General features: G+C 35.8%; 1 protein-coding gene across 1 annotated transcript in view; it reads right to left on the bottom strand.

Annotated features, from left to right (window-relative positions):
* Positions 1-15,838, bottom strand: part of LOC121865593 — a 157,627-nt gene that overhangs the window by 107,598 nt on the left and 34,191 nt on the right. The window contains exons 3-4 of the mRNA XM_042365102.1: positions 3,292-3,396; positions 2,835-3,047 (exon numbers count right to left, since the gene is read on the bottom strand). Of these exons, the coding sequence (XP_042221036.1) occupies positions 2,835-3,047; positions 3,292-3,396 (318 nt within the window). The remainder of the gene's footprint in view (positions 1-2,834; positions 3,048-3,291; positions 3,397-15,838) is intronic.

Below are 15,838 nucleotides of genomic sequence, written 5' to 3'. Positions count from 1 at the left end.
GTTCATACCAACAAATATAAGAAATCACTCAAATAATTATAACCATTTTTGAAAAATGCATCTATTGTAAATTGTTATTTATATGTGATTGTTGTATTAAGAAGCTGTGCTTCATTCTTTGTAAAAATCTGAGTCAAATAAATTTGTCTGTCTGGCGAGTTGAGATACAGTTACAGCTCCGTGCTAATTGCCTACACGCATATTTTCACTTTCCACATATACACACCCATGCACTTAATTTTTCTTATTTTATACTGTCATTTTATATTATGTCTATACAGGTTGTACCTCTCTAGTCCGGCATTCCGTGGTCCGGAAACTCCCGTGGTCCGGAACGATTTTAGTTTGTCCAATAGGTAGATAGGGAGGGTTTTTTTTTTATCTGAATTATTATTATTATTACAGGAGTATTAAATTTTTGCCCCTCAGGCCCCAATGTGGGTCAGTGACCTATGCCCGGGTGGGCTAATCCCCTTAAAAAAAAAAAAACTGCGGGAAATTAAGGTTTGTTTACATCCGGCAGTTCGGCTGCTCTCTCTCTCTCTCTGCTTGTCTATACAGAGTACAACATTTAACCCTTCAATATATATGAGCAGTAAATAAGTGTTGCTTTCATATTCTTATGTAGAGTAATGACGATATATTTTCACATGTGCGCACTTACATACGAGCAGTCTCACTTTTTTTTTACCATTGATGGTTAGCTACTTATATTGTTCCATTTATTAACATTAAATAACATTACAGGTACTTCAAGCAACCATATTCATTTTTTACATTAATTTTACTACAGCTAAACTCAGGGTCTTATTTTCTTCAGTTTTATATGTAGGACCAATCAGTCACTGGTTTCGTAAGCTTTAACATAAACAATGCCGGCAGCCGTCTAGTCTCCTCTAATATTCCACGTATTATTAATAAATTGTATTGTTAATTTTGCACACACGTACATTAATTAAAAAAAAAAACAAATTCAGAAACATTAATTAAAATATATATGAACAGTAAATAAGTGTTGCTTTCATATTCTTATGTAAAGTAATGATGATATGTTTTCACGTGTGCGCATGCGCACTTACATATGCGATCTCTCTTTTTCTTTACCATTATCGTTAGCTACTTCTATTGTTCCATTTATTAACATTAAATAACATTACTTAAAACAACCATATTAATTTTACTACAGCTACAACAAAGGTCTTATTTTCTTCAGTTTTATATGTAGAACCAGTCAGTCACTGGTTTTGTAATCAATGAAAACAATGCTGTGTCATTTCCTCGTGTTTTAATATTCTACGTATTATTAATGAATTGTATTGCTCATTTTACACACATAAACATTAATTCAATAAAAAAGACATTCAGTAATAAACAATAATGAATCTTTTGTACATAAGAGAAATGACGCTGTTTACACGATTATGCACGTCGTCTGCACGTTGGCGGGCCGTTCAAGCCCGTCGAAATTCAAGTTTCCGCCGTCAAAATTTTTATTTATTTATTTTTTTGTGTGTTCCAATAAAATACGTTAAGAATTAAAAACTCGCGAAATTTGAGAAGCTACTATACGACATTTAACCCTTCAATATGTCTTCAAAGAGACCATGACGCAGAGAAAGTGGTGCTAGTGCTTCCAGGCATAAGCACAAGTCACTATCTATCCAGGAAAAGGGTGAATTTCCATGGTCCGGCATCGGTCAGGTCCCGAGGTTGCCGGACTAGAGAGGTACAACCTGTATTTCTAAGCCACATTAGAGTATTGGAATTTTTACACAATTGCTGTGTTAGAGAAAACGGTTTTACTAGGGTAGACTATAATATCCTGAGTGATATAAGTTAAGTGTTTATTTATATACTCAGACTTGAATTTTATGTAAAAAAGAAAGAATTATTTATTAAAATTTATTATTTTTTATTACAAAAATTCAATCCATCAACACCATCTCTGAAACATTTATCATTTCTAACCCAAAATATTAAGACAAATATGATAATTTTGGTAGCCATGGTACCAAACCCCATTTTTTCCATAAGGTATTAAATTCAGTACTCGCGAATTCACAATTCTTGGGATTTGTCATGAATTGTGAATTCGCGAATATGGGGGGATAAGTATATACAATATCTCCTCTACTTACGAACGTTCAACTTAATAACTTTCACACCTGTACATATGAACAAACCTGTCCGTATGTCCATATTTCTGTTCAATGCAAAAGCGCAAAAGTTGTCAGTTCCACTGACATTCAATAGATAGCATTAGTGCGCTATTTCCAGCATTCCTGGCCAAGCGGCAGCCATTTAAGTTGTTGTTGTTGTCTCATTCACAGCATTACGGTGGCAAAAGTTCATTTCTTGTGGCTTTAAACAAATATTATTAAACCCAATATGTCTGAGAAATATAAAGGTAATAATGCCAGTGATGAGTTCATGCCTAAGAAATTACACATGATTACAACGGCAACAAAAGTGGCGATAATAAAGCAAGTGGAAAGAGGTGCTTTCGAACTGAATTATTCGATTGTTGGTACGAGTTTAAAGGACAATAAAAGACTTAAGGAGCAAAAAAGCATTCTGTAGCTTTGCAATCGACCATCATAAGTAAGAAAAGAAGAAAATTAAATGATGAGATAAAAAACTTTTGTGTTTGGAGGACCAAAATCAACATTGTAGGATGGAGCACTGTGCTGTGGGTGTGCTGTACAATATTTAAGGTATTTTTCATATTTAACACATTGTTTGCAAGCAATAGAGGTGAATTTGGACTTATGAACAGACCTCCGGAACCAATTCCATTATGTTTGTAAGCAGGGGGCTGTCTGTATTCTACTCACCAACTTGTTGTGTACTTCACCAGAGAAATGGGAGAGAGTTCCTTCAATACTGACAATCACACCATATGCTGCTGCAATAACACAAGGATAGACAAAGTATCCTGGCACGCGTACGTGCGGGGACTCCCACCAATCATAGCCATCACTTGTGTTTCGTAAACCATCAATCAAGGAAGAGTTCCATAAGAATATGATGGCATAAACTCCTAGAGTCTGAAAGTTAAAATAAAGTTGTATTATTATGGATATCTGTTATACAGCTTTTTTTTCCTCAACTGAGATGCCATCTGACAAAACAATAAATTTTTTTATTCAAAATGTAACAAATATCAATTCAAACTTTTAGTGCCATATCCCTAGGTGGTATATTTACACAGTAAGTGGCAGCACTAAATCTGGAGAAGCAACTTAAACAATAAAGAATACTATCAACATTCAAATATTATTAAATACTCACCACTCTTGCTACCAGCAGGAAAGTTTCAACTGTTATTACACGGCTGAAGTATAAGTAGGGCCATCCAGCTTTCTGTCGCCGTAATTCCCACATGGCCAACACCATCTGTAAGTACTCAACACTCAGCATTAGTGACTCATGGGAAAAATTCATTATGACTGCTGTTCCACATTTATGCTCAGTAGATGATTGAGTTTTCAAGAGAAAACTGGACAAACAATAAGCAGGAAAAAAGGCAAATTACACAGCCCGACTTAGTATAGTATAGCCACTAGGTCATTCATTTTAATGACAATTAGTGCTATAAAAATTGATGAAGACCTGAACACAAGCTTCAGGAATTTGTTCAGAACAAACTATAGCATAATACATAAGGTTACGTCATACAATTTCTTTATAATTTCTCCTCAACTAAGTACATTTTTCAGTTTCCATGAACTTAAAACAGTGTTAGCCAGAACATTTGGTGCAGAGCACTTCTGGGGATGAGAGATTTCCGAATAACCAGATGACTTTCTCAAGCCTGGGAAAATACTTTATCCCCGGAATTTTTTCCAGTTACAGTGGGGTATGCTATAACGAATCTAATTGGTTCTAGAACCTTGTTCGTTATAGCATTTGTTCGTTATAGGATTAATCCGTTCCAGGCCCTCAAATACAACCACTTAACACTGAAAAATATAATATAAAATTGTAAAAATTTTAAAAAAGTGCATAAATATGCATCTAAACCCCTGAAATAAAGAATATCATTAATACTTGTAATAAAAAACAATAAATTAGTATAAAAAAAAAAAAAAAAAATTTAAATAATGTTCGTTGTAGGGGTTTCGTTCATTATTGCATTCTCAATTTTATAGGCAAAACCGTTCGTTATAGGAATATTCGTAGTAGGATCCGTTCGTTATAGCATACCCCACTGTACTGGGAAAAGTTTCTGAGAGTCAAAAGAATGTCTCTTGTACAAACAGACACTAGTCCCATATCCTCAGACTGCTTCTGGGTGCTGGGGAATGTTTTCCAAGAGTCTAAATTCCCCGAGTCAATAAGGGTAGTTCTAATTAAGTAAAATCTCCATCTCTTTACAAGAATACAGGAAAGCCTCCGATAACGACGGTTCTACTAACGACAATTCATATTTAAGACCCTGGTTAATTTAGGTCCCAATTCAATTCACGCCATTATTTTCTTCATATTTATGACAAAAATAGAATAAAAAACAAATAAATACATTTTCACATAAATAATAACTAAATCCCCATATGCATTATAAAAAAGCAATAACAAAAAAACACGCCTTGTGCATGGAGGCTGCTGGGCTTGTGAATGGTGATGCCAACATCACTTGCATAAACAGCCGCAGTTGGCGGGCCCTTGTTTTCACGCATGAGAACAATAAAAGGAGAAAAACTTTCTCAGGTTTCTTACATCATTTTTGCATCCCTATTCAGCATGAGCAAGAGAGCAAGTGATGGTAGTGCTGATTCAAAAGCTAAAGGAGAGTATCTAAGCTTAGCCAAGAAACTAGATGTGTTAAAACGATATGAAAAAGGTGAAATGTCTGTGTGATATTATATGGAGCAAGCAATGAACATATTTTTTGAAATGGATCCACTAACAGAACAAAGCATTGAAATTAACAAGGACATGAAAAATGCAAATGACCTCTACATAAAGATGTATAATGAGAAAAGAAAGCAGCTGTGCAAGGTTCTTTAGACAGCATTATTATTTGAAGGCCTAAACCATCAACTTCAGCTACACTATCAAATTCAGCATCATAAGAAGCTTCAGCAACAACTTCAAGTTCAGTAACAGTTTCAGCAAGTCATGATATCTTTATGGAAAGCTACAGCTTCAGCCAAAGTTGAGCCTGATGACTTCATCATCTGAGTAAAAACTCGCACATCATTGGCTGTCCTTATGTTTTAGATTTACTGCCAAAGGTGAGTAGAATTTTTGTTTTACATTCGTAAATATTATTTAAAACAAATATGAACAATAAACAAGCTTTGTTTTCATATTCTTATGAAGAGTAATGATGATGTGTTTTCACATGTACACACTTACATATGATGGCGTAGCAGTCTTACTTTTTTCTTTACCATTAATGGTAAGCTACTTTTACTGTACCATTTATTAACATTAAATAACATTACAGTATTACCCCGCTTTACGCGGTTTCACTTTACGCGATTTCTCATATACACCGTGCCTCGCCAGAACCGAACTTTCACTTTCCGCTGTTCATCTACCCATATACGCATGAAGTATAATTTTTTTTTTTTATTTAGCTCATAAAATTCATACAAATTACCCAGCCAGAATATAGTTTACATTGCTGGAATTCTTACAATATGATGATCATTTTGAATATAAACATCATGGATTTTGCATTAGACATACAAATTTTAGATCTTATGTAATAATTTGGTTTACACAAAGCAAGTATTTTATCTTTTGTGCAAAATATATGAAGTTTACATTCAAAATATTCCCTGACCTGCAAGGAATCCAGAAATGTCAATTATATTATCCTAACTTTAGTCTGAGGTATTATTTATTACTAAACGTTAAAATCTAGTGTTTCACCCAATCATTTCTCAGAGAGGTAGGGGCCAGTGAGCTGGGAAGAGGGGGGGGGATTTGAGTCTATTATTTGAATGGACATTAACCTGGCGACTGTATTTCTCTTAAATATTAATTGTGTGAGCATACCATCATAAAATTTAGATGTTATTTTTACTACAACATAGATATTGTGTCGGAAAAAGTGGAGTTGGAATTAATCCCATATGTTCTGTTGTTCCATTTACGCGGATTTTTCATGTACCCTGTGGGTTCAATTGACCAGAAATCGGGGTACTACTGTACTTAAAATTATATGTAATATTCAGAAATTTTAATGTGATATTTAGAGACGTTAGAACAAAAATGACCGATCTGCCAAACAGGGAAACATAAGTAGGCTAGGCTGAAACACCCACGTCTCGTGGCAAGTCAAAACAAAACCTGCAAGCAACACCCTCAGTCAGGGGGGTGGAAGCATTTTGAATTAGGCTTATAGAAATTTAAATGTACCTTATCGAATTAATGTAAACACGATTCATGAAGTTAGGGGACAATTATAAAATTTAAAGTTATTGTGGATAGTTCCCAAATCTAAATGTTACGAGTGTCCCAAAGAAACTATTAGAAATCTTGCGAAAGATGACGTCATGGGCCAGGCGCCTGAGGGATGCAGGCGTACCCGGGCCTCACTAGCTCACAGTCATTGACGAAGCAGGCGTCTAACTCGCGTTCCGCCAAGGAAAAACAACGCGTGGCCTCATCCCTTCCTGCTCGTTCATCCGTGTTGCAGTAAGTCCTGATCTCTCAGGCCGTGTTTAAATAGGCGGAGAAGAATTTAACAGTAAACAACAAACTACAGTACTCCTTTTGCAGGGTCACGGGCCCCACTTGGTTGGTGGCTGATGGTTGGTGGTGATAGCGGTTTGGAAGACATAGCTGGCGACTCACGGGGTGGATACCCACCCGGCCAGCGAGCAGATGGGTCTCCGTACCTACCAAACTACCGTGACTGACCGGAAGCTTGGTTGTGGTTGATCTGAATCATCGAATCTCCCCACCTAGGTTCATACAATACCACAAGAACCACCCACACATCTCCTCAGTCAGTCAGTGAAAAATCTTACTAATGGGAAGGTAGACCCTCCTCAGTTGGGCAGGGTTCACCTGGTTGTACTCGGAGCCGGCCTAACTAGGCAGGCCGACGGTCGCTCTCTTCCTGTCCATGAAATATTGGGAGTCAGCCAACTGAGTGCAGACTGAGTGAATGAAGGGTCTGCGCTGCGACCGGGAGTTCTAGTGGTTACATAGACACATTCATCTCCCCAGTATTGTGTGCAAGTGATTATAATAGCCAAGTCTAGGTGTGTAATCAACGCTCCCCATGGTTGATTGCACATGTGGGACGTAGGAGTTCCTCTTAAAAAAATTGGTGAATGCTGTAGCACCTTAAAGTACGGGTGCATTCTGAACTTATGTGTGAAGCATGTTACGGGTGATGGTGGTGAAATGTGATTAGAATAACCAAGTCCAGGTGTGAGATCAACACTCCTCATGGTTGATTGTGCATGTGGAACATAGGAGTTCCTCTTCAAAAAATTGGTGAATGCTGTAGCACCTTAAAGTACGGGTGCATTCTGAACTTACAGTATGTGTGAAGCATGTTACTGGTGTTGGTGGAGAAATACACTCATGACTCCTGAAACCTAGAAAGAGTAATGAAAAAACAGTGGAGCACCCACCTGCCTGATGGGTCATGAGTGATTTTCTCGGTTTCTTGTCAATGCTTGCCCCTTGGCAGGTTAGTAGTTACAACCTTCGGGTTCTAGGACAGTTAGGATTAGAGTATTTTGTGGGTCATCCCAGACAGGCTATGAGTGATCCATGTTCTAGTGTAGTATGACTAAATCAGGATTTCTATTCCTCAGGGATTGCTATAATTTTGTCGGATGCACTTAAAGCATTTTCATCGGTGCAAGTAATATTTTTTTAATGTCTTACCCTGTATGTGCCACTAAGTGATGTAGGATGTATGAAGGAATTGTTTCAGATGAGTTCCTCGTTCTGGTGTCTGTAGTACTGCTGCATTATTAGTTCTTTTTGGATGCAATTAATATCTTTTAATAACTTTGTTGATACCATGTACAACTTTTGTTTCCCATTGCAGTGTTGTAAGCCAGCTAAGAAGTACTCTAGTGCTTGTGTACAATTATTGATTCTGTCTGTAGTGTTGGAAGGAATAGAAGTGCTATCTTTTACCAGCGCGTCTCATTAACCCCAATCACAGGAGCTAGCTATTCCACGGTCATGGAAGTTTGTGTTTGTGCTGGTTCGATATTCTCTGAAGGGCACTTCCACTGCATTACCATCCACTATAACTAAAAAAACAAACACTAAGTAGTAAGAATTCCGGCCGGTTACATATATATTAATTTTATTGAATTAATTTTACTCCAGCTACAACCAGGGTCTTATTTTCTTCAGTTTCAAATGTTGAACCATCATTCCGACAGAAAACACTAAAGAAAACAATGCTGTCTCGTCTCCTCTTGTGTGTTTTAATATTCTACATATTATTAATGATTTGTATTACTCATTTTGGATATACAGTAGTACCCGCTTAACGCGGTCAATAAAACCCACAGGGTACCGTGTTAAGTGAAAACCACGCTAAGTGAACAACAGAACATATGGGATTAATTCCAATAGAAACTTGCCCGACCCCCAAACTCCACTTTTTCCGACACAATACCTATGTTCTAGTAAAAATAACATCTTAATTTTATGATGGTACATGCACACAATTAATACTTAAGAGAAATAGAGAAATACAGTCGTCAAGTTAATGTCCATTCAAATAATGGACTCGACTCCCTCCCCCTCTTCTCACACTACACTCACTGGCTCTTCCCTCTGAGAAATTTTGGAAACCACTAGAAACAATAAATAATACACTCAAACTAAGTTACGATAATACAATTGACATTGCTGGGTTCATGGCAAGACCAGAATATTTTTGAATATAAATATCATATATTTTTTCTAAAAGATAACATAGCCTATTTTATAGGTATACATTATATCTAAAATTTGTATGTCTAATGCAAAATCTGTGATGTTTATATTCAAAATAATGATGCAAATTGTAAGAATTCCAGCAATGTAAATTATATTCTGGCCGGGTAATTTGTATGAATTTTATGAGCTAAAACAAATATCTTCAGTTAATAAAAAAAAAAAAATATTCTTCACGACACTGTCAACCAAAGTACTCCACCTTGCCTCCCCCCTCTTCCAACCGCGCGGTCAGTCCCAACCCTCCCCCCCACCCCCCACCAATCCTCCCTTCAAGAGATGTTGGGTGAAAAAACTAAATTTTAACATTTAGTATTAAATAATACCTCAGATTAAAGTTAGGATAATATAATTGACATTGCTGGGTTCCTTGTAAGACCAGGAATATTTTGAATATAAATGTCATATAATTTGCACAAAAGATAACATATTTACTCAGAGTAAACATTACATCTAAAATTTGTATGTCTAATGCAAAACCTATGATGTTTATATTCAAAATGATCATCATATTGTAAGAATTCCAGCAATGTAAATTATATTCTGACCGGGTAATTTGTATGAATTTTATGAGCTAAAACAAATATCTTCAGTTAATAAAAAAAAAAAAAATATTCTCCACACGGTAACAGATGGTCGGTCGGTCCCTCCCTCCCCCCCCCACCCCCCACCAACCGTCCCACCAGATGTGTGGGAAAACCAGAATATTTACCTTTTTAGTAATTAAGAATACCTCAAACTAAAGTTAGGATAATATAATTGACATTGCTGGATTCCTTGTAAGCCCAGGAATATTTTGAATACAAATGTCATATATTTTGCACAAAAAATAACATATTTACTCAGAGTAAACATTATATCTAAAATTTGTATGTCTAATGCAAAATCTATGATGTTTGTTTTCAAAATGATCATCATATTGTAAGAATTCCAGCAATGTAAATTATATTCTGGCTGGGTAATTTGTATGAATTTTATGAGCTAAAACAGGCAGTCAGGCAGGGTGGGGCGAATCTAAAAATAGCTCTCGAGCCGGACACTCACCGCGTATACGTGGAAAAAACCCGCGTTAAGTGAAAGTTCAGCTCTGGCGAGGCACCGCGTATACGGTAAAACGCGCTAAGCGAAACCGCATTAAGCGGGGTAATACTGTATAAACATTACTTCTATCAAATACATATTCAATAATAAGCAATAATGAATCTTTTGTACATAATCTTAATTAGATAAATGACGCTATGTTTCCTTGAATGCGCACGTATTATGTTGGCGCCAATCCATCTCACTTTTTTTCTTTGCCATTAGTGGTTGTATTAGCCTCTGTCTTATAGGCAGACATATTTATATAAATGGGTAAATTACATTAGACTTATATACTCTATCACCCTATGTAACTCTCAATAGCTACATCGAGTAAACTTTTTGAAAGTGTTTCTACAAACTTTTTATAATAAATACAAGTACAAAGGAACATATTGGATTTCACGACAGGAGATCCAATAATCTTTTATCTATATTTTAGTGTGCTAGAATGTAAGGTAATGTGCTTCTCAAGTGGCTGTTACAAGTGGTGACAACCCTGGAAGGTTGTTACATACAGTATATGAGTTTCACAAGTAGCTGCTATATTCTCGGTAACAGTCTCCTCAACGGATACACAGTTGGTAAAGGTAGAGATACGTTCTCCCCATTACTGTCTTACTGTCACATTTGTTAATAAGAAGCAAATCGTTACAAAGGTGGCAGCTCAAGGTGACTCAAGTCTCCAATCTGCAGTAGTAACAGTCGAGGTAATTGTATCTCCTATTCCTACTGTTACAAAGATGATGATGTTACATAGTTGGCAAAGCATGGCTTAAGAGGACTCAGTCTAGGACCAGTCTATGGTGACCAGTCTACAGTTTCCAATTAGTCAAGTGTACTCCAAGTAACTGTGACAATTCTCAAACAGAAGTTATTCGTCACACTGGAGTTGAGTAACAGTTGAGATAATCTGTTCTCCTGTTACTCATATTGTGATGTAACAAACATATAAATAGTTTCGTAAGTGGCAGTGAAAAGGACCGGATCCATATCTGAGATCAGTGTTCCTGAAGTTTACATATTTTTTTCTAAGTGCACGTGGATATATACCGTCGTGAAAAGTTATATGTTGAGTGATTTTTATTTTGTCATCCAAGATGATGTAAAAAATTTATTTTTATCAGTAACCATTACTGAGTTATTATAATTGCTGTTATATGGTAGCACTCCTGTGAGCTGAAGTGAACATTAGTTCTGCAAATAAATCACTCACTGTTACAGTTGTTGTGACTACTGTACTCATCAACCAACATTCTTTCGTATGGCGTGACTAACCCCCAGTTACCAGCACCCCCCTTAGTGATGACACACCTCCAACCACGAGAGATTGGTGTCATCATTATGAATGAGTATGGCGTGGTGAATGCACTAGTGTACCCAGTGAACCCCAGAGTCCCTGAGTTCACTGGCATGGAGCAGTTTTCCAGTTTGCTGTACCGTATATCACGGCCTATAAGGCGGCGGGGTGCATAAGACGCCCCCCCCAAATTTCCATTTAAAAAGTAGCTTTTGAGCTCTATTTGCTGTATAAGACCAGTACCCCAAATGTGACACTTACCCACTGACTCAGTAGTCCTTTACCAACCATCCTTGATTTTTTAAAATAAGGCCAATTCACTTCAAGTAATGTCATCAAATTATACTCGCTGGTGTAGTGTAAACACTAGTGACGTCACTGAAGCGTGGTGGGAGTGTTCCCTCGTCTCGGTGGTGTGACTATTTATACAACATGTGGTTCAACAGCAACCACCGTATTCTAATTGTGGTGTTTCATTAGGATTTGAGTGAAAAAGGTTACCAGTATATATATATATATATATATATATATATATATATATATATATATATATATATATATATATATATATATATATATATATATATATATATATATATATATATATATATATATATATATACTGAATATACTATGTACAAAAAATGAATGTTCAATGAATTATTTATGGTGCATTAGGGTACTAGCCACTTCTGATGGGCTATAAATAGCCTTCTTTATCTCCCCTCCATCTCACCCTGAGCCAGACGGAAGGGTCTTGGTAAATAACATGTTTGCTTATTTTCCATTTACTTTAAATAGATTTACCGAATTATTTGTTTTATTTATTTATTTATAATATACTGTAATATATTAAACACACTGTAATTATTTTCTTTAATTTATAAACTGTTTTGCGACAAAGGAATGTTCTCCAGTAGTGTTTCATTAGGATTTGAGTGAAAAAATATTACGTACTTACACAATTGTTCCTCTTACTTTGACAACACAACATACATACAGTATATTATTTCTCAGTTTTGATCTTTTTTTTTAATTTTTGTATTTATTTATAGTTAGTTACTTAAAATAAGGCCAATTCACTTCAAGTAATGGCATCAAATATTACCAGCTGGTGTAGTGTAAACACTAGTGACGTCACTTGAGCGTCTGTAATTAACCGTCGATAGTTTCAAGAATTAATGCACTTTTCCTTTCTTGTCTCCTCACTGGCAAATGGGGGGGGCGTGGGGAGGGGTGTGTGATGATAGCTGTGTTTATTACAGGGGTATAAATCTCTTTTACGGTATGTTAGACAGGTTTATAATACATTTTTATTATTTTAATATACCGGTAATCTTAATTTGAATCCAGCTTGCCAAACGTAAGTTTCAGTATAAAATAATTAGTGGTAAGACCTTGTGAGTGGCTTACGATGTTTTCATCACCACTCTTGACACACTAAACCACAATATTTAAGAGGTAAGAATTTTAAACTTGGTGGTTTAGACGACCCCCTAACTTTGGGCAGATTTTTTTAATGTTCAAATTTCGTCTTATAGGCCGTGATATACGGTACTCAGGATTTTTGTGGACATTGACCCAGTCACCAGGACCTTTGTATCAGCTGTGTCTCCTGTGAGCGACACACGCAAGTCTACGGGATTGTGGCGACAATTTCATATTCAAGAAATTTTTTTATTTTGCTGAAAGGATTCTTCGTGTCAAGCCTACAAGGAATTGGTATTTTACTGAAATGCACGATATTTATAAACACAAATATATATTTCTACACCATACCATCACACGTTAGCCGTCATGTAGGTTATTTCTATTTTATAGGTGTCTTACTTGTTTTAATATAAAGGTTGAACCTCCCTAATCCGGCACCCTTTGGACCTGACCTGACCGAACTATAGAATTTTCCGAACCACAGGTGGTCTTTGTAATATACATATTATTATTGATGCACCAATCTGGAGCATCATGTTTAAAATTTTGCGCCTAATGTTTCTCTGGGCACGCTACACTGTCCTAAGAGCAAAGCTGTACTGTACATATACTCAAAATAATGTACTAAATGATTACTAAAATTTTTGTCGAGTGCAAACTATAGCATATTTATATTCAAATTAATCACTATCTCATAAGAATTCCAGCAATGTAAATTATAATCTCCTCGGTCACTTCTGTGACATTATATAAGCAAAAAACAAAAACTCAATCTAAAGGACATAAATAAACAAATAAATACTTCACTAGACCTTCGGTGCCAACTGTCAAACATGTCACTGTCACTTCTCCTTCCTCCTTCCCAGCCAGAGTTTGGTGGTTATAGGCTTACAGTTTTTATCTTATATAATGTCACAGACTAAAGTTAGGAGAATATAATTTGCATTGCTGGAATCCTTGCAAGACAGCGAATAATTTGAATATAAACGTCATATATTTGCACGATAAAAATTTTTGCTCTCTGTAATAAAGTTCTTAAGTTAGAACTAAAATTTGTATGTCTAATGCGAGCTATAGCATGTTTATATTCAAATTAATCACCAGCAATGTTAATTATATTCTCCCATGTTAGATCAATTACATTTTATAAGAGAAAAGCTTAAAGTCACTCTTAAGGACATAAATAAATAAGAACTAGACATTGGCATCAACTGTCAAACATATCACCCCGCCCCCAATCTTCCCAGCCAGAAAACAGACCATTTCGCATCCCTCAATTTTAGCTGTGTTGACTTATGAGTACAGGTTGTACCTCTCTAGTCCGGCATTCTGTGGTACGGAAACTCCCGTGGTCCAGAACGATTTTAGTTTGTCCAATAGGTAAATAGGCAGCTTTTTTTTTTTTTTTTTTTTTTTTTTTTTTTTTTTTTTTTTTTTTTTTTTTTTTTTACTTATCTGAATTATTATTATTATTACAGGAGTATTAAATTTTTGCCCCTCAGGCCCCAATGTGGGTCAGTGACCTATGCCCGGGTGGGCTAATCCCCTTAAAAAAAAAGCCGCGGGAAATTAAGGTTTGTTTACATCCGGCAGTTCGGCTGCTCTCTCTCTCTCTCTGCTTGTCTATACAGAGTACAACATTTAACCCTTCAATATATATGAGCAGTAAATAAGTGTTGCTTTCATATTCTTATGTAGAGTAATGACGATATATTTTCACATGTGCGCACTTACATACGAGCAGTCTCACTTTTTTTTTACCATTAATGGTTAGCTACTTATATTGTTCCATTTATTAACATTAAATAACATTACAGGTACTTCAAGCAACCATATTCATTTTTTACATTAATTTTACTACAGCTAAACTCAGGGTCTTATTTTCTTCAGTTTTATATGTAGAACCAATCAGTCACTGGTTTCGTAAGCTTTAACATAAACAATGCCGGCAGCCGTCTCGTCTCCTCTAATATTCCACGTATTATTAATAAATTGTATTGTTAATTTTGCACACACGTACATTAATTCAATAAAAACAAATTCAGAAACATTAATTAAAATATATATGAACAGTAAATAAGTGTTGCTTTCATATTCTTATGTAAAGTAATGACGATATGTTTTCACGTGTGCGCATGCGCACTTACATATGCGATCTCTCTTTTTCTTTACCATTATCGTTAGCTACTTCTATTGTTCCATTTATTAACATTAAATAACATTACTTAAAACAACCATATTAATTTTACTACAGCTACAACCAAGGTCTTATTTTCTTCAGTTTTATATGTAGAACCAGTCAGTCACTGGTTTTGTAATCAACGAAAACAATGCTGTGTCATTTCCTCATGTGTTTTAATTTTCTACGTATTATTAATGAAGTGTATTGCTCATTTTGCACACATAAACATTAATTCAATAAAAAAGACATTCAGTAATAAACAATAATGAATCTTTTGTACATAAGAGAAATGACGCTGTTTACACGATTATGCACGTCGCCTGCACGTTGGCGGGCCGTTCAAACCCGTCGAAATTCAAGTTTCCGCCGTCAAAATTTTTATTTATTTATTTTTTTGTGTTCCAATAAAATACGTTAATAATTAAAAACTCGCGAAATTTGAGAAGCTACTATACGACATTTAACCCTTCAATATGTCTTCAAAGAGACCATGACGCAGAGAAAGTGATGCTAGTGCTTCCAGGCATAAGCACAAGTCACTATCTATCCAGGAAAAGGGTGAATTTCCATGGTCCGGCAATTTCCATGGTCCGGCACCGGTCAGGTCCCGAGGTTGCCGGACTAGAGAGGTACAACCTGTATTTGTTTTAACATAATACTACAAAAAACAATGTTTTGTTTATTCTAGGAGATGGGCTGAGGTGCATCTGGGTAGACTCTCAGTCTTTTTAGTATTTTGAGTTTCTCTCAAGTACCAAACTAATTTATTCAATTTAAAAAACACTTCGATTTAGTGCAAATTCAGTTTATAGCGGCCTCTCTTGGAACATATCTCGCGTTATATCCACGTTCTACTGTACGGTGTAACTGTAATAAACGAAAATAGATAAACAATAATTCTCATTCTGCAC

The sequence above is a fragment of the Homarus americanus genome, unplaced genomic scaffold, assembly GCF_018991925.1.
Source record: "Homarus americanus isolate GMGI-L3 unplaced genomic scaffold, GMGI_Hamer_2.0 scaffold17533, whole genome shotgun sequence".
Lineage (NCBI taxonomy): Eukaryota > Metazoa > Arthropoda > Malacostraca > Decapoda > Nephropidae > Homarus > Homarus americanus.
This window is presented reverse-complemented; position numbering and strand designations above follow the sequence as displayed.